The sequence below is a fragment of the Drosophila subpulchrella genome, chromosome 3R (assembly GCF_014743375.2).
Source record: "Drosophila subpulchrella strain 33 F10 #4 breed RU33 chromosome 3R, RU_Dsub_v1.1 Primary Assembly, whole genome shotgun sequence".
In the NCBI taxonomy this organism is placed as follows: Eukaryota; Metazoa; Arthropoda; class Insecta; order Diptera; family Drosophilidae; genus Drosophila; species Drosophila subpulchrella.
Genome location: NC_050609.1, coordinates 17,828,579 through 17,846,120, shown reverse-complemented (window position 1 = coordinate 17,846,120; position 17,542 = coordinate 17,828,579). Strand labels below are relative to the sequence as shown.

At 42.6% G+C, this 17,542-nt stretch overlaps 2 protein-coding genes across 4 annotated transcripts; one reads left to right on the top strand and one right to left on the bottom strand.

The window, feature by feature from the left end:
* The first annotated feature begins 6 nt into the window (after positions 1–6).
* LOC119545745 (prostatic acid phosphatase) lies at positions 7–2,239 on the top strand. 2 transcript variants are annotated; one of them, XM_037851582.1, is made up of 6 exons: positions 7–159; positions 242–437; positions 497–595; positions 662–1,351; positions 1,414–1,672; positions 1,730–2,239. In XM_037851582.1, the coding sequence occupies exons 2-6, from the start codon at positions 279–281 to the stop codon at positions 1,837–1,839; spliced, it is 1,317 nt and encodes a 438-aa protein (XP_037707510.1). In that variant the 5' UTR covers positions 7–159; positions 242–278; the 3' UTR covers positions 1,840–2,239. The 2 variants fall into 2 exon arrangements, with proteins under 2 accessions (XP_037707510.1, XP_037707500.1); XM_037851572.1 differs by lacking the exon at positions 7–159 and having other exon boundaries at positions 228–437.
* On the bottom strand, positions 2,233–10,823 carry LOC119545721 (protein artichoke). 2 transcript variants are annotated; one of them, XM_037851548.1, is made up of 7 exons: positions 10,527–10,823; positions 7,981–8,121; positions 7,626–7,785; positions 6,908–7,271; positions 6,377–6,666; positions 6,059–6,205; positions 2,233–6,005 (listed from the first exon to the last, which is right to left on the bottom strand). In XM_037851548.1, the coding sequence occupies exons 2-7, from the start codon at positions 8,115–8,117 to the stop codon at positions 2,898–2,900; spliced, it is 4,206 nt and encodes a 1,401-aa protein (XP_037707476.1). In that variant the 5' UTR covers positions 8,118–8,121; positions 10,527–10,823; the 3' UTR covers positions 2,233–2,897. The 2 variants fall into 2 exon arrangements, with proteins under 2 accessions (XP_037707476.1, XP_037707468.1); XM_037851540.1 differs by having other exon boundaries at positions 2,636–6,005; positions 10,319–10,823.
* Between the last annotated feature and the right edge of the window lie 6,719 nt (positions 10,824–17,542).

Genomic DNA, 17,542 nt, shown 5'->3' with positions numbered 1-17,542 from the left:
GACGAATAATCGTTATCGGGGGGACAAAGCTTTGTGTGTGGTTATCAAACTTGTTTCCAAAATTTTATAAACAAGAAAATCTGAAATTTCCTAAACTTCAGACTGCCAGGTGTATATATGCAAACGACGCACGACCAGATCGCCAGTTATACGGTTGAGGTAAGGGCATGATATACACCCCCCACATAGCCGTAAACCCCATAGCTGCCATCCACACATGCTCACATATGTTTTCCCGCAGTCGCTGTGCGTCGCTTGTAACAAGTGTGGCTTTGAAAATGTGGAGCCACCTCCGCCAGCGCTGCCTCATCGTGATCCCCCTGCTATGTGTGCTGTCTTTCGGACTGGCCAATGCCCTCCACGGCTATGCTAATGCCGAAGGTCAGCCATCAGCCATGTTGGCCACATTGCCTGGCCAACTGAAGTTCGTGCATGTGGTAAGAGTTTCGCTTGTCTTGGTGGAGAGCCCCTGCTATATCGGTTTTATGCTCTGCAGATATATCGCCACGGCGACAGAACGCCCGTGGATCCGTATCCCACGGACCCCTGGGGCAACAGGAAGTTCTGGTCCACCGGCTGGGGTCAGTTGACCAATGTAAGTGGCTCTAAATGGGGATTAACCTAGATTAAACCCCGGCTTAACCCAACTTTAACCCTACAGCTTGGCAAGCAAGACCACTACGACCTCGGCAAATGGCTGAGGAATCGCTATCCCAACCTCCTGCCCTCCCAATACTCCAACGAGGACATCTTTGTACAATCCACCGACGTGGATCGCACCCTCATGAGTGCCCAGTCCAACCTGGCTGGTCTGTATGAGCCCCAAGGTGAAGACATCTGGAACGCGGACATCAAATGGCAGCCCATACCCGTTCACACGATGCCCGAGAAGGAGGATCCCATCCTGGCCGCCAAGGCTCCCTGCCCTGCCTTCGACTACGAGCTGGCCACCCTGGAATCCTCGCCAGAGTTCAAGGCCATGACCGAAAAACACCGTGATCTCTTTGCCTACTTGAGCGAAAAAGCTGGACGCTCAGTTAAGACCTTCGTGGATGCCCAGTATTTAAATAACACTTTGTTCATTGAGAACCTGTACAACATGACACTGCCGAAATGGACTGAAAAGGTTTACGGTGGCGAAGAGCTTACTTATGTAGCCAATTTCGCTTTTGTTATCAGCACTTACACGCGAAAGCTGGCCAGGCTAAAGGCAGGTCCTCTGCTGAAAGACATTTTCAAGCGATTCGAAGAGAAATCCTCCAAGCGCCTAGATCCGGATCGTTCAATGTGGGTCTATAGTGCCCATGATACCACCATAGCCAACGTTTTGAATGCCCTGAAGTTGTTTGAGGTAATCGTATGACTTATTTTGGATGAGCTAGCTATTATAAGTCATATTTTCTTATCCCACAGATACATAGTCCTCCCTACGCGGCTTGCATACTAATGGAGATGCGTCTGGATGAGAGCAACACGCCACTGGTGTCCATTTTCTACAAGAACACCACCGCCGAACCCCTGCCTCTGGACATTCCAGGTTGTGGTCCTTCCTGCCCACTGAAGAATCTTGTCAACCTTTATCAGGACGTGCTGCCAGTGGATTGGGAGCGTGAATGCAAGCGCACCACAATGATGATGACTTATGAGGAGGCCAATCTGGGCACGGCGACGGGTGAGTAAATGGTGATTGCGGTCTAATGGAATTTAAGCATTATCGATCTTCCATCAGGCATACTCATTTTAATCGTCATCGCCCTGCTGTTCGCCAGTTATGGCCTCATGATCTACTACCGACGTCGCAACTACAAGCTGTATACCTCGTACTCTCAAATGGCCTAGCTGGATAACTATGCGAAGCGGTGGAAGGCACTCCCAAGCTCTCATGTTGCCAAAGTGATTTGCTTTTTCTTGGTACTGCCCAATGTTGATGGAAAACAGTTGTTATTTATTGTGGTTACTACTTAGTTAAGGCGTGCATTTCACACAAAGTCTGTTTGTATTGATTAGTTTTGTTAGTTTAAGTTTGTGCATTTGAAAAAACACACAAAATGTTTATTTGCATTTAAAGTGGAATGATAACTGGTTTTGTTGTTATTCAGTGAAAGATATGGAATACAAAGACTGTGAACAGCGATCTTGAAGTTGCATACATATATACATAACATATTTATACACATATACATTTTTATGAAATTATCTTGTATGATAAATTTATTGTATTAAAGTCGCTCAAATCGAATTCTTTTGTTTATTAAGGTTTACAGGAAGAGCGCAATAATATTGTTAAGATAAGAAGTTTCTTAAAAGTTCAGTTGTTGATAGGAAAAAAGAGGTTTTCTTATTATTTAAAGAAATATGTGATAAGCATACCAGTGAAATTCATATTAGAAGTGAAACGTTCAGTCAAGATAAGGTAATAAATTGCTTCTGTAGGTAGGAACGATAATAATCACCGAGGAATTCAATTAGTCAAAAATCTAAAGCATTTGGCTAGAAACACTGATCTTATTATATAACTTGATAGTTGACCTAGTTAAAAAGTAGAGGTATACTGTAGTTTTTGGAGTTCCGTAGACATACCTGATAGACAGCTGGGCAAATAGATTGGGACTTCCCCACCCAGCAAATAGACTCGAAATGTGTATTATACTAAATTTGTTTATTCCGCATAAGCGACTTGCTTGCACTTAATTATGGTTAGACATAGATATAGTTAGGGTTACAGTTAGAGTGTTTTTTGTTTAAGTCTATATACAACGTTGGCTGAGAGCGGCGATATAATGTAGAACCTGTTTGCGGCGATGCGCCTGACTGACTGACTGAGATTGAAATGGACAGAATGTAGAAGGAGGCGGTTGAGGAGGAGTGGGAAAGATGAAGATGCCCTCGATCTCGGCTTATCTGTAGGCCTTGTCATCCGAGTATATGATGTAGGGCTGATGCTGGTGCGGATGCTGATGCGTGAGGCTCTCTGCCCCATCGCCATTGCCATTTCCGCCGGCTCCTCCTCCGCCCGCGCCGCTGAAGTACGACATGCGGGACATGGTCGAGTAGGCCGCCGCCGCTGCTGCCACCTGCTGCTGCTGCTGCTCCCGTTGCTGGCGCTGGGAGAGATTCTGGCTGGACTGGTGGATGGAGGCCGCCTTGTGCGGCAGCGTGGCATAGCTGGCCTGGTAAGGAGGCACCGCATACAGGGCTGCTCCCGCTCCATTCTTGTAGTTATAGGCCGCATTGTGGGCACCCATTTGCATGCCCGCCGGGATGCCTATCATCGCCGCATTCTGCTGGTACTCCGCATTGCTCATGCGCAGCCTTATGATGCAGATGATGATGATGAGGATGGCTATGAAGGCCACCACGCCTCCCACTATGCCTATGATCAGAGTGTCATCATTACTTATAATCGGAGATTGGGCCTTCATCAGCGGGGCCTTGGTCTTGATCTTCTTCAGGCTCGGAGGCTGTGTGGGTTCCAGGCTCCAGATGATCAGGGGTTCCTCGGTGGTGGAGCTACTCCTCGTGACCAGCTGGCTGGAGGTCTTCAGGAGATGCGGCACTGGGGCGGTGGGTCTGGAGGTGGAGGAAGTCATCCTGCGGGCGTCGCAAGTGAGTTCATCATCCCCCACTTCGATGAGCTTCCGGTTGACCAGGTAGGCTGGCGCGGCACAGGTGACATCCGGCATTCCAGAGCTGGGGAGCCACCTCCGGAGAGCTCTGGCATTGCAATCGCAGTTTATAGGATTGCTGGCCAAACCCTGCAGCTGCAGACTAGCTCTGCGATCCTCAAGAGCATTCAGGAACTGGGGCACCAGCACTGAGATCTTGGATCCCTCCACATCCAAGTTGAGGTGCGAGGATCTGGGCACTGGGAACAGCAGAGCTGGTGGCAGGGCACTCAGTGATGTATTCCTCAGCTGGACACTCAGATCACTGCTCTTCAGACCCGCCAAAGTTCCCGATGATATGGACTTCAATCGTTCTCCTCTGATTCCTAGACTCCTGAGACGAGGATGCTTCAGTGGCTGGATCTGCTCGCTGCCAATGCTGGAGTCCTTAACTTCAATGTCCAGGACTTCCAAACCGGGCAGCAGTTCCAGGATGCCCTGCAGATCCAGATAGCCAAGTAGGGGAAGATCATAGGCCTCCAAGTTGACCAGGTTGGGCAGCTGTTTAAAAGCATTCTTTTCGATCCTGGTGCACTGGGGCAGGTGGCTCAAACGCAGGGAACGAAGCATCTCCAGCTTACCAAAGTTAGACTGGGAGACGATCTCAAAGCTGTTGTTGGACACATCCAGGGACTGGAGCACCTGCAGTTGAGGCCAAGCCATGGAGAGATCATCCAGGGACTCCAACTCATTGCTGGAGAGGTCCAAAGTTTCCAGCAGGGTCACTCTTTGGAAGACCTCTGGCTTTACATTTCTCAGCTTATTGTGGGAGAGATTCAGGAACTGAAGGAAGGGTGTCTCCAGGAGTTCCAACTTCTCAATACCAGTTCCCGCCAAACTAAGTTCCCTCACGGTCTTGGGTTCATTGAGAACATTGTGCACTGCCTTGGGACTCAGGGGATTGAAGGAGAGATCGATCCTCTTGATGTTCACCATGATGCTATCGTCTCCGGGAAGCTCCTTGATCTTGTTGTAGCTCAAATCCACAGAGGACACAAAGAAGAACTGCCTTTGCAGGGCATTCAGAGGGGCGTATTCGAATCGATTCCTTGCCAGGTTGATATTCTCCAGCATCTGGAGCTTAGATCGCTCAAAGACCCCATCCGAAAGCTCTGATAACCGGTTGCCCTCCAGGTTGAGCTGCTCCAATCGCACCAAGCCCTCAAAAGTCCTCTCTCCAATGCGATCCAGGTTATTGTAAGCCAGATCCAATATCTGCAGTTGCGTGGAATTGTGGAAGGCCATCTCGCTGACCATGTCTAGTTGGTTGTTGGCCACCAGGAGAACCCGAAGGCGGGGCAATCTTGCAAAGTCCAGTTCCTCAATGGTTTTCAATTGGTTAAAGGATAGATCGATGTGCTCCAGATATTGCAGGGAGGAAATAAGTTCCGCCGGGAAGAAGGAGAACTTATTATTCGCCGCTCGTATCTCCCTTAACCTCGGATGAATTCTGAAGGAGGAGGGAAACAGGTAGCTCAACTGGTTATCCGAAATATCCAACTCCTCTATTCCCGTTCCCGTGTTGAAGTACTCTCCCTTGAAAGCAGACAACTGATTGCCGTGAAGATTCAGTTTCTGCAACTTCATCACATTAACAAAGGCTCCGGAACGAATGGATCCAATGTGATTGTTGGACAGATCGATGGAGCTTATGTTCCAGAGGTTGACGAAGCTACCATCCTGGAGCTCCTGCAGCTGGTTATCATTGAGGTAAATGTGCTTCAGATCCTGTAAACCGGCCAAGAGGTCACCGCTTATCTGTCGGATGTTACAGCGACTTAGATCGATGACCTGCAAGCGATCCAAGGGTTTAAAGAGAGCTCCAGTCAGTGGGGTCAGGTGATTTCCACTCAGGTTGAGGGATTGCAGATTCTCCAGTTCCTCGAAAATGTTACTGGGCAACTCCGTTAGGCTATTGCCACTCAAATCCACACTTCTTAACTCGGGCAGAACCCATGGAGCTCCTCCCAAACCTGTTAGCCTGTTCTGCGACAGCTTCAGGGCCATCAAAGTGCTCTCCAATCCCGCAAAAGTATCTGCATTGATCAAGGCCAGGGAATTTCCAGACAGATCCAAGGTGTGCAGGCTACTGAACATCTGGAAGCTTCCCGGAGGAAGTTCTCGAATCACATTCCTCGACAAGGACAGGGTGGTTATATCTCCCGCCTGAAGGGATCCAAGGATCTCCGAAGAGAGCGCAGCCACTCGATTGTAATCCAATTGCAGGGATGTCAGTTGGGGGAGGCGACCCAGAGCAGTGCCGGGCACCAAGAGGATGTTGTTGTCCTTGATAATCAGGGTCTGCAGGCTGTCCAATCCCTCCAAAGCATCGTCTTCAATCTAAAGAACCAGTATTTATAAGAAATTTCAGAGATTCTTGTAGTATTACTTACCGTTCTCAAAGAGTTCAAGCTGAGGTCCAGATACTTAAGAGCACCCATCTCCCGGAAAGTTCCTGGTGTAATACTGGTGATGGTGTTACGACTGATATCCAGGCTTTCCAAAGACCGTACCACCTGCATGTGGGTGTAGTCCAATTGCTGCCAAAAAGTAAGATATCAAAATGATGTATAATAATGATATCAGATATTGTTGTAAGCCAATCAAAGTAAATTAGATAAATAATAAAATATATTGTAGAAAACCAAGTTTGCTGCTTAATTGGATGTCCATATCATATCCTACTTTAAATATCATTACAATGTACATACCTGCAACATGTTTGAGGACAGATTTAGGTGCTTAACTCCGGGAACTGCTGCCAGAGCCACCGTGGGGAACTGATTGAAGAAGTTCTCGGACAGATCTAGCTTCTGCAACGACTGCAGTTTCTCAAAGACATCACTATTGAGGTTACTGATACGATTTCCGGCCAGCTTGATTTCCCGTATCTTCTGCAGTCCCTTGAAGGCCTGACTGTCGATGCTGCGGATGACATTGTGCCGGAGATCGATGATCTCCAACTGACGCTGGGCATTGAATGAGTCTGGAAGGAGGGTTCCTGTAGAAAAGGAAAATAAAGTTGGATCATTGAAGGTTGAACGATTTTTGGAATAACACTACTTAAAACCTTGCTTTGCCCAAAGTTAATTGCTAATGTTAATTCAAGGTTCTGTATGATTTCTAATTTGGTGTTATTTACAACCACAGATAATTGTTCTCTTTACGATTACGATTTGTGGGCTGGTTTTTAATTATACCAGTTGCGGTTTGATTGCATTAACTTGGCTAATCCGTCTTACCAATCTGGTTCTGGCGCAGCGAAAGGTGTCTCAGGGCACTTGGTCCATTTAGAGAGTTGGTGGGCACTGCCGTCAAGCCATTGCGATCGATGTAGAACTCTTTTAGATCCACACAGCCCTTGAGAAGACCCTCTTCGATGAGCTTGATCTTGTTGCCGGACAGATCCAAGATCCTCAGGTTCTTCAGCACATGCAATTCGGCGGTGGAAAAGATGGGATTGAGATTATCGCCCAATAGATTATTCGCCAGTCGCAATTCGTTCAGCGAATCCTTGAGACCATCGAATGCTTTCTCCGGAATCCTTCTGATGAGATTGTAGGACAGATCCAGCTCCTCAATGGTCAGTTTTAGCTGGCCGAAAGTCTGCAATGGGAGAGGGTATTATGTCTTGAAGTTCGGATTATATGATTTTAGATAAACCGTGATTTCTTCTTTGATCTTTATCTATTAAACTAGGAATGATTTTAGTTACTATATTGTAGATATTCTTGGTTTTTTAAGACTTTGATAAGATATTATATATAGAAATATTAAAGAAGACACAAGAGATCAAAGGTTATAGTTAAAAATTACTGGGCATGTGTCAAATCAATAGGAAACAAGATCTGATTGACACCAATCCGAAACGTTTGTTGTGCCTGTTAGATCATCAAAAGATGTCGAAATCCCCCGATCTCTCTGTGGTTTATCTCTGGCATATTGCAACACCCAACTCACCTGGGCGGGCAGCACCTGTTGGCCGCTGTGACGTTGCGTATACGCCACGATGGGCGCTCCATAAGGCAGTTGCGGGGCATCGCCGTGGAAGACAACGCGATCGCAGTCCATGGCCACGGCTCCCAGTTGACCAGTCGCCGCAAACGGAACCACATTGCACCTGTAATTGTCGTCAGTCCATGAGCGGTGATTGCAGAGGAAAACAGAGCCAAATTAAATTGCAGTTGGCGGTAATTTTGTGATATTAAAATAATACCCGACCGACAGCGGAAATTCGCTGTCGCTTTTGCCATGGTGGTCACCATATTGAATGGTATTGTATGGAATGGTGAGGGTATAACTATGGCTAACTCACCTGCATGGCAGACGGAGGGCGGGACTGAGTTCCGGGCAGGGGCGCCAGGCGGAGATTTGGTGCCCCAAGTGGGAGATGCAGATCAGGAGTACGAGTAGAAAACGCCCTCCGTTTGGCGGCTGTTTCCACGCTTCCATTTCGCTGCAATTGAGTAATGGATTGGCATTATTATTATTTCTGTGTTTCTGGTCTAGCTGGGTGAAACTCGTTTCGAGAGAAGAGATCTGTGTTCAGTAATCCGTATCGTATTTGGTCATTTACCCATTATCGCCGCGTTCGCTTAGAACATTTGATTTGCATACCGATGTCTCCGTCTATTTCGGTATAAGCCACATACTTGTGGCCAACAACAACTACAATGGTCGAAACCAAGGTCCGATCGAAAGAAAAAAAAGAATGAAATGAAGGCTATAATCAAGCGAACTGGCCAACAAAGAGCAGTGACTGAGGCTGCCTACGAGTGGTATGAGTAATTTTGGTAATGCTGACATATTAAAGGCATTTGTTGCTGTCTTGTTCATCATTCTACCTATCAAAGGTGTCACTGAAATATCTACTCTATAAATACCAAACGGGTATTTACTCTCGGTTTTCCTGGCATCACTCTTTGTAAAACTCTGTAATTTTCGACAAGTGTATGCTAAAAGTAACTAGGAATGATTAGTCGCATAATAAATGAATAGATTTCTGTGAGTCCCTAGTATAGCTAGTATAGCAATTAGCAAAATTCCAATTTATGCTTGATAACTAAGCGCTAATTATTCGAACACACAGTAGAGTTCTTGTAAATAAAACCTTTTTATCTCAAAATAATGTATAAGTAATTGAAGATTCCGTAATAATCTGTTTAGTACCTTAGTACCTTCAACATGAATCGAATGTTTTTGGAAACACATATTTTAGAGAAAATAGATATGAGCCTCAATTTTTATAATTCAGGCTCATATATATCATATTATATAATTTTTTATATCATAAACAAAATCTTTATACTTCCTTGTCTTGTATACAAAGAAAATGGGGTCGCATTAGATGAGATGGGAGGTCAGAAACAAACTATATCTAAAATGAAATATATTTTAAAATTATATGTTTTGTAAATGTTTCATTCCTGTTTTGGGCATAAAACTTATGCTTGTTTTCTCTTTGTATCTCTTTGACATTATAAAAAAGTTTTCCGTGCAAAACTCTAGCTTATCTTGTTTATAGAAAGACTTCTTCAAGATATGTAAATTCTATGAATAATTTAGCTATCATATGCATAAACTAGTTCATTGGAACAGTTTGGTAAAGACATACTTTCTTTTAATCTCTATTCTAAAACTTGCAGAACTGAGCTTGTTAAAAACTATTTAATTGAAATCATTGGAATAGATTCATTAAAGATGTGACCTTTTTATTGAACCCCTAAGAAATTTATTTGATCTCTGATCAATAAGACATTAGTTCTTCTTAAAAATCACTCTTATTAACATGCTGAATTTTCCACTGTAAGGCAATTATATAAAACGCCTTTGGCAGCGCATGAGTGACTCGTTGAGCCATGATCTTTCGCGGTTCTGGCACTTGGGACCTGGACTCGGAATTCTTGGTTCTCACTCTCGCAGCATTAGCTGTACCGTTATTGGCAGTACGGTGGTCGGCGGTTGTTGCTGTTGTTTTTCGTTGTTGGCCGTGTTCATTGGTTACTGTTTGCTTTTTAATGCGCACTGACAACAACAAACAAACACGAGAAAAAAATACTTTTACGGCTGGCCGTATTTCTATTTGCATTATTTTTGGGTTTCGCGTTATTTGTGCTATTTACTCTGCGGTCCATGGGTCCAAGTCATGGAAGGTATTTGGTGTTTGGTATTGGTATTTGGCCAGTCTTTTTGCGCCCCTGTTTGCTGAAAGATCGTAGATATCCACAGCCAGACAAAACAAGCACAGGTTAGCGTATGTAAATTTATAAAGTCCATAAAACGACTCTCGGGGTTTCGAAAACGAAAATCGAAAATCGAAAATCTCCCCGAAAACGATCTTTTGCTCATTGAAATGCATGGGCGATATGCGATTCGATGTGGTGGACAGCCTCAAGGTTGCATTGCCACATGGAATGGGTTCAAAATGGGATGGGATGGGACTCGATTGGATCCACTTCTTGTTTCACAGATACGGCGATACAGATACAGCCACAGATACATGCCGAGATAGTCGAGGCAACAGATACAGGTACACTTTGCATTGCGTGTAAACGCTTTGATGGGAAATATGTTAATCACACATCTCGGGTTTTTTTTCTTCTCTTCTCGTAACCTGTTTCATTATAATTTTGTGATTTATACTTTTGGCTTACATTTTTGGGCGCTGCTTGTAAATTGCACTTTATTTTTGTGCCTGGGAACCACTGCTTCGCGGGTCTTTTGTTTTTGTCGCTGGATTGCACAAGTTCGCGATGTTTACGTTTGTTTTTCTGTTTGCGCCTAGTTCTCTTTTGTTATACACAAAAAGAAAGCTTCGCTCGGGAAGAATGTTTTCCCAGAGAGATGGCCTCTAGCACTCACACTGGCACACACCACCGTTGAAAAATGCAGACAAACAACTCAAATCGTTGGCTTTTCCGGGGGGTTTTCCAGGGGGGCGTTGGTAATTAAGCCGAGATAGCGCAACAACAAGTACGGCCTGTCTGCGCATGCGCAGCGGTAACAATTTCGCAGCGTTCGCTTCTGCGCCTGCGTTCTCCGCCACCGCCGGTTCTCCAAAACGGTTAAGATCGAATCGAATCGAGTCCGGATCGTATCGCATCGGTCTGAATAGGCCCGCTTCACTTTTTCACTTCACTTCCGCCAAGTCCGATCCATCGAAGCGCCGCAACTCAACTGAAGCTGGTCGAAAGCCGAGCTGGCTGGGCTTCGTCTTTTGGGCCAAGCTCTCTGGAGCCGCTCTGCAGGTGAAACTGGTTTGCCCCAGTGCACAGCAAGAAATTGGATCGGAAGATATCTCAAGGTGTTCGCGTTGCAAGAAATGTAACTTTAGTAACGCTTGGTAAACTTATGTGAAACAAATAATAAGAGCGTTATTTAAAATATAATGGCAATTAAAATACTTTAAGTTTAGGTTTCCTAGCACTTAAATTAGTAATCCCTATTACGATTTATGTTCATAAACACTGTCAAATGTGTTTTTTCATTCTTAAAACAGTATCTTCTTGACATATTGAACTACTTTGTTCAGTTAACTTTAATGTGATTTATAGAAATGGTATATAAATTATTTAAATTAAATGAGTGTTTTTTAGAGTGCGCTTCAAAATCGTAATCAAAGAAGAATCTATGAAGACATCTCAATCAAAGCTTTTATTTCTACGCTTTGAAAATTTGAGCTGAAAAGAAAGAAAGCACTTGAAATTACACCTTTTAAGTAATCAGCGATTGATAAGAAATAATAATAATTGCTTCTTTTCTTTCTCTGCATCCCCTGAATGGATCTAAAACGGCGGCGGTACTAAAAATGCGAGACCTGCCCCCGAGATGCAGATGCTCTCTTCTCCGGAGAAACACCATCCAGCTTCGTGAATGAGTTTACATTGTCCGACTTTGTTTTCTTTTGTTGTTTGATGTTGTCTTCGGCTTTTTTACTTTTCTGGCGCTGGGTAAAAGTTTCGAGCTCTGTTCTTCGCAGAAAGTTGGGCTTCTTCTGGCCCTTGTCTTCTTTCTACCTGTTTCTTCGGTTGTTTTTTTTTCGATCTTTGCAGCCGATTGGCAAGTGCGCCAATTCAGCTAATGGGGTTAAGCCTTCAATAATGCCGCAACAAGTGACAACCAACAAGAGTTACTTTCCTCTTCGCAAATTGTTTGGCGTGGCAACTAATTACCCGAACAATCGGAGAGACTCAATGGCTAGTGGTGAGGCACGCACCAACCATTACCCAGGTTATTCACACCAGTCCTAACCAGGTACAAGTACAAGTCCAACTCCAACTCCGTGTCCAAGTCCAAGTCCAACCACCAAGGCTCCAAGTCCCAATCATAAAGCACAAACCCAACCGGCAAGTATGTGGTTATAATTTTTATGTTTAGGCATGCATGTTAGCATTAACATCTCAGTGGGCCGCAATTTCTTTTCTTTCTCGCCGGCCATATACTTTCCATTTTCATGAGCAAGTGCTCCACAAATGGCAGCCAGATAAAACACACATAACATAATAATGAAAACCGAGTATGAAACAATAACTGGCACACTCGAAACAAAAACGTCTCAAGAACCTGAAAGCGTAACAAGAGTAGAAACCGGCTTTAAAATATACAATATCATTTAAAGTTGGCTAAGATTTCCATGCAATTAATGTAAATGTAAATACTATTTTACTTGTCATTAAAAAATACTCAATTTTATTCAAATTTAAATAGATTATTAATTAAAGTAACTATTAAATGAAGTAAAAATGAATGTAGCTTAAGTATTATTATTATATATTGTTGTTTAAACTTTGCAACCTAGATTAATGTTCATAATATGTTTATACAGAGCCAACTTATTTTTAATTTATACCTAATGATCATTACTGAAAGAATGTAAAGTAGTATATATTTCCAATATAGTTTCAATTTTTTTCCGAGTGGATCCGCTACCGCAGCAGCCCTGACGTGACGCATGCCATGTCTAACCATATAAATCAAATCGTTCAGCTGATAAATTGTGTCTAAGCTCAACACTTGACTGGCTCCGGCTGCACCTCCTCCTCCGTCTGCAATTTTGGTTGGAGTAGATGTTTTGTGAAAACGCCGGTCCACACACTCCACGCCCATCGACGGATCCGTAAAAAGCCCCTAACTGCTCTGTCTAATAAAAAACACAGCCTCTGGCCCAGTTAGAGCCGCACTCCCGATTGTTGCTTCAATCTGCATAAATTCAAATTATGAAAAATGAATCATGTCCAAAGGTTTCAGCAATGGCAGGCACTGAAAAAAAAGTTTTCTTACAGTTGGGATAACAAAAATCTAAGATTCCGCTTAATAGATTTTTGAAAATTTAAAAGCCCTGCGTTCTCACGTTTTACAAATCTTAAAAAAACAATCTTTAAGTTGTCCATAAATACAAATTTCTAAGGTTTTAAAAATAATCTTTTTTAAGATTAGTCATTTTTTAATTCAACAATGTTGAACAATTATTTTTACAGTTCCTATATAGACTACCAATATTTGAAATTCTAAAAGTTGATGAGTTGAAGAAGTATTTCCAAAATTGTATATGTATGTTTCTTAATTTTAGAAATTTCTCCGCCTGCACTATGTGCCGCGTCTACGATAATATTTCATCTGCATGTACGCCGACGATGCAATCTTGACTTTAGCCCACTAAACCGCCAGTGATATTCATGGAGCCTAATTAACCACACGTAATTGCCGAGGGTTGTGTCCTCCGGGTCTCGTCTCATTCATATGCAAATTTAAGGGCAACCTCAATTACTCCTGGCTATTGACTTTCCCATTATGATTTTGGGATGGCGCCAGGGGGATTTAAGTAGGTGCGTAGAATTGGCTTGTCAACTCAATGCGTGCAAAATGAATATACTTTTCAATTCCCATAAAGATTAATGTCTTTGCATACAGGTCATAAATTATTGTTCAGCTCCGACACCCACTCACGTGGATTGAATGACCCACTGGGGAGGAGGCGAGGGTTCTGCTAACCGGGTGAGCTTTATTGGCGTGGCCGAACCTAATCAATTATAGAACCGCCTTAGCCCTCCCCCGAATCGGAATGGAATGTCAACATAATAAGACCGGCGTCCTTGCGACCAACTCCCTTTTCATTCTCGTTGTCATTTGGCTTTTCCTGTTGCGGTTGCCTTTGTCGTTTAGTGTCATTTTATTGTAAGTGTGGCAAAAGGCAGGGGTGCAGTTATAGGGGGTCCTCCAAACATATATCTAATAAAATGATTGATTAAATATAAGAAATAATATTCTGACTTCACCCTAATCAATAAAATCCTAAATAATAAGATTCAGTGCTAAAAAATATATTTTAATAAATATATATTATAATCATATCATTTGGGATTAACCTCTAGATTTTTTAAACTTAAAAAATATACTGGAAACTAGAATGGGTAGACAAAAGTTTAGGGATATTGTATGTAAACTAATATTTAAAGGGTAATGTGGTAATACCGTGGAACTTGTCTTATATCTACCCTTAAAAACTGAATGCAGTTTTTAAGATACCTATCATAAGAAAGTGTTAAGTTTTGTTTCCCCCATAAGAAAATGGGTTCCGTTCATGAAAAATGCCCCCGGCCTTTTGCATAGCTCGTCCATCACCCTGTTATATTAGGAAGTGTTGGCAGTCCAGTGGGATTATGCCCCTTTTCCGGATTTTTATTTTGATAAATTATTTAAACGCCTAACTTGTGGCATTCGGCTGGCTATTGTTTGCCGTTTCCCTCATATTTAATGCCAGACTTTGTTGGTTCGGGCTATATCCTGGCTGTAAATCCCATAGGCCGGACAGGATATTCAATCAAATTAGACGGCGAGTGACAGCAAACACAATCATGAGGGTGGAAAGCTTGGTTTATTGAACGAGGACAATCAAAGGACTAAACATTCAGATAGAAATTAATATGCCGCATTCCCTTTAATTCCCGTGTTTATTTAACGGCCGAATTTATCTATTCTGGAATTCTAAGCAAATAGAAGGCGTAATGAAAGGTGTCTTGGAACCCGTTTATGATTTCGGGGGAACCCCATTCATGAAATTACATTTATTTCAATTGCATTTGGGCCAAATTTGATACGGTATTCAAGTTGGCAGGCCTCGTAAAACTTAGTTGAACCCCTGCTGCCACTGACACCTGGCCTAACAATTCACAAAGTCGATGGCTGAGCTATTTCGGGACGCACACTTTGGCCAACGGCAATCGACTTTACGGCCGAGTTGTTTTAGCCAAAAAGTTTTGGCCTTAACAAGCTTTTTCGCCGGTCTGCCACATCAAGCATACGCCAAGGTGGCCCGTGTGACCTGAAGGCAGAAGGATTCGGCCTTTTTTCGAGAGGTTCAAAGCGAAGAGCTCTGAGATCGAATGCACGCACAGGTGCAAAAACACAGGTGGAGCCGTTAACGGTAAACGAGTCAGAGATTCCAGGCAATCAAGTGTGTTAATTGCACCATAATTGGTCAGACAGGCAGTCAATAACAGCAGCAACAACCAATGCACTTGCTGCAAGCAGCCTGCACTGGGAGAAAATATGGCAAAAAGTGTGATCAGCTGGTAGGATATCATAAAGTAGATTGCTTAAAGGAACCCAACACTTATTTGAGTTGAAAGTTGGGTTTAGATTTTATTTAAGCAATAAAAAAGAAGTTTACTTTACAGGGCAATATTCTATAATGTAATTTTATATTCTTTCACATAATTATAACATCATATTATTGTTGAAAATAATAATAATTAAATATAATAATAACTCCCTTCTCTTATCTTGTGTGAGGTACATAGTTTACACAATAAGTATTTTTTGAATGTAAAATATTATAAATACAATACTATAACTTTAAAATATTAAAAAAAAAATTCGTTAATCCTCAATCAGTTTCCTGTTTTAAAATGAATAAAAAACTAGTAACTTTAATCTTTTAAAATTAGCTACCACTGAAAATGCAATAGTACAGTAAATCTGATAAGTTCAGGGATTATTTTACATTCTAAAAATGCATTTGTGTCACCCACATACCATATGTTATGTGATTAAAAAATCTGTACATCAACACATTGTAATGGACTTAAACCCCTTTTAAACACTCACAATGTTGTAATCCCTTAAGCCCTGATAATTACCGAACAATTAATATTTTTTCCGGTGCAGGCGGGAGAAGTTCACAGTTGCGTGATTAATTCAGTTGCCTTATTGACGGATGCATGCACAAACAGAAGCAGCCACCCAATCGCAAAGGCAAAGGACTCATCCACCTTCCGTTTTCCACTTTCCACTCCCCATTTGCACACCTGCCATCCTGCAAACACAAAGTGCTCAGGTGATACTGAGCCTACCTATCACAAACACAAAACACAACACATAAAGCGCTTTGATGCATTTTCAGCTCATTTAAAATGCAAATAGCTTTAAACCGGGGCATTAGGGTGAAAGTTAAATGGCGAAATGTGGCTGGCAAATATTTAAACCAATTTCGCGTCAAGTTTGCCCAACCACATTTATCTCTTTTTCGTCGGGCTGCGCTTTTCGCTCGCAACATAAGTAAATAAATTAAAAAGCGAAAATCCCCCAAAAAAAAATACAAAGGCAAACAAACTTGCCCAGGACAGCTAGGTAGATAGGTAGAAAAGGGTTCCTCCAATGCCTGATTAGAGACAGCAATTCTGGGGAGCCGGGAAAGCCGAAAAGCGGGGCCAAGCCAACTCGGAAATTTCCGAGGCTTTTCCGTGCGCCGTATTCGCAACAGTCAATTAAAACTTTTTGCGCTGCTCAACAAACGAAACGCAAACCACAAACAAAGGCCAAATTAGTGGAGAACGAGAGGAGGTGTCTGCCAGCCACCCACCCAGCTTACCACCCACCACTCGTCCTTGCGGCATCCCTTTCAGGGTCTAGGGGATGTACTTTGAAAAAAGGTTTGGAAAAACACAGAACATCTATTTAATGTTTATGGGTAAACTCAAAATAATTCTTTTAAATTGATCTTCAAATATATTTTATGAATCTTTGGTATTGATAGTACCTAAACCTGTTCCACTACTTTATTTTTTAGGCTCATAATGTAAATATTATATAAATTAAAGTTGGCTTCGGGAATAATTAAAAAAATGGTAATATAAAAATAGATAGTATGCCTAAAAGTCTTACTTAATTAATTAATATTTGAAACAAATGCTTATATTACCTTTTTATTATTTTATATGCAACCTAACTTATAACTTCGAAAGTAAAATCGGTTAAATATGTTGATCATTATATAGATAGATATATATAGATAGATATAACTTCTTGGTATTATTTTCCTTTTCGGTCTCTGTAACCAAACAAAATCGGAGCTTGGGATTCTCCCCTTTGGATGGCATGCTTGAGTTGAGTGATTTGATTTGGGGCCGTTCTGTGTGCGCCAATGAATGCGTAAAAAGTAAAACTTTCCGCACGCGCATTTTATTTAATTTAAATGCAATTAAATCGTTTAATTTCAAAGCAAAGCAGGCGAAGTTGCTCCCCGAAAAGAACCCGATTGGAGTGGGTGTCTGGCTGGGGGGCCTTTGTAATTCCCAAGGACACCTTTCTGCGTTTGTGGTGGCCTGTCAAACTAGCACACCCATGTCATACATCAAGGCAAAGCACACAGCCACATACCACACACCATCCTTATAACACATTAGGAATACATACGCCTGGTTCGGATTTCAGTGCAATTTACTGACAAAAGTGAGCCACGCCATTGGATATCCATACCATCGAGCGTTCCCAATAATTGAAATACTATATACCGCCTTTTTCGCAGGTAAGGCAAGGTCGCCATCTGTTTATTGACTCTAAGCCCCCGAAAGTCTCTGTGACAAGAGCACCTTTTGGTC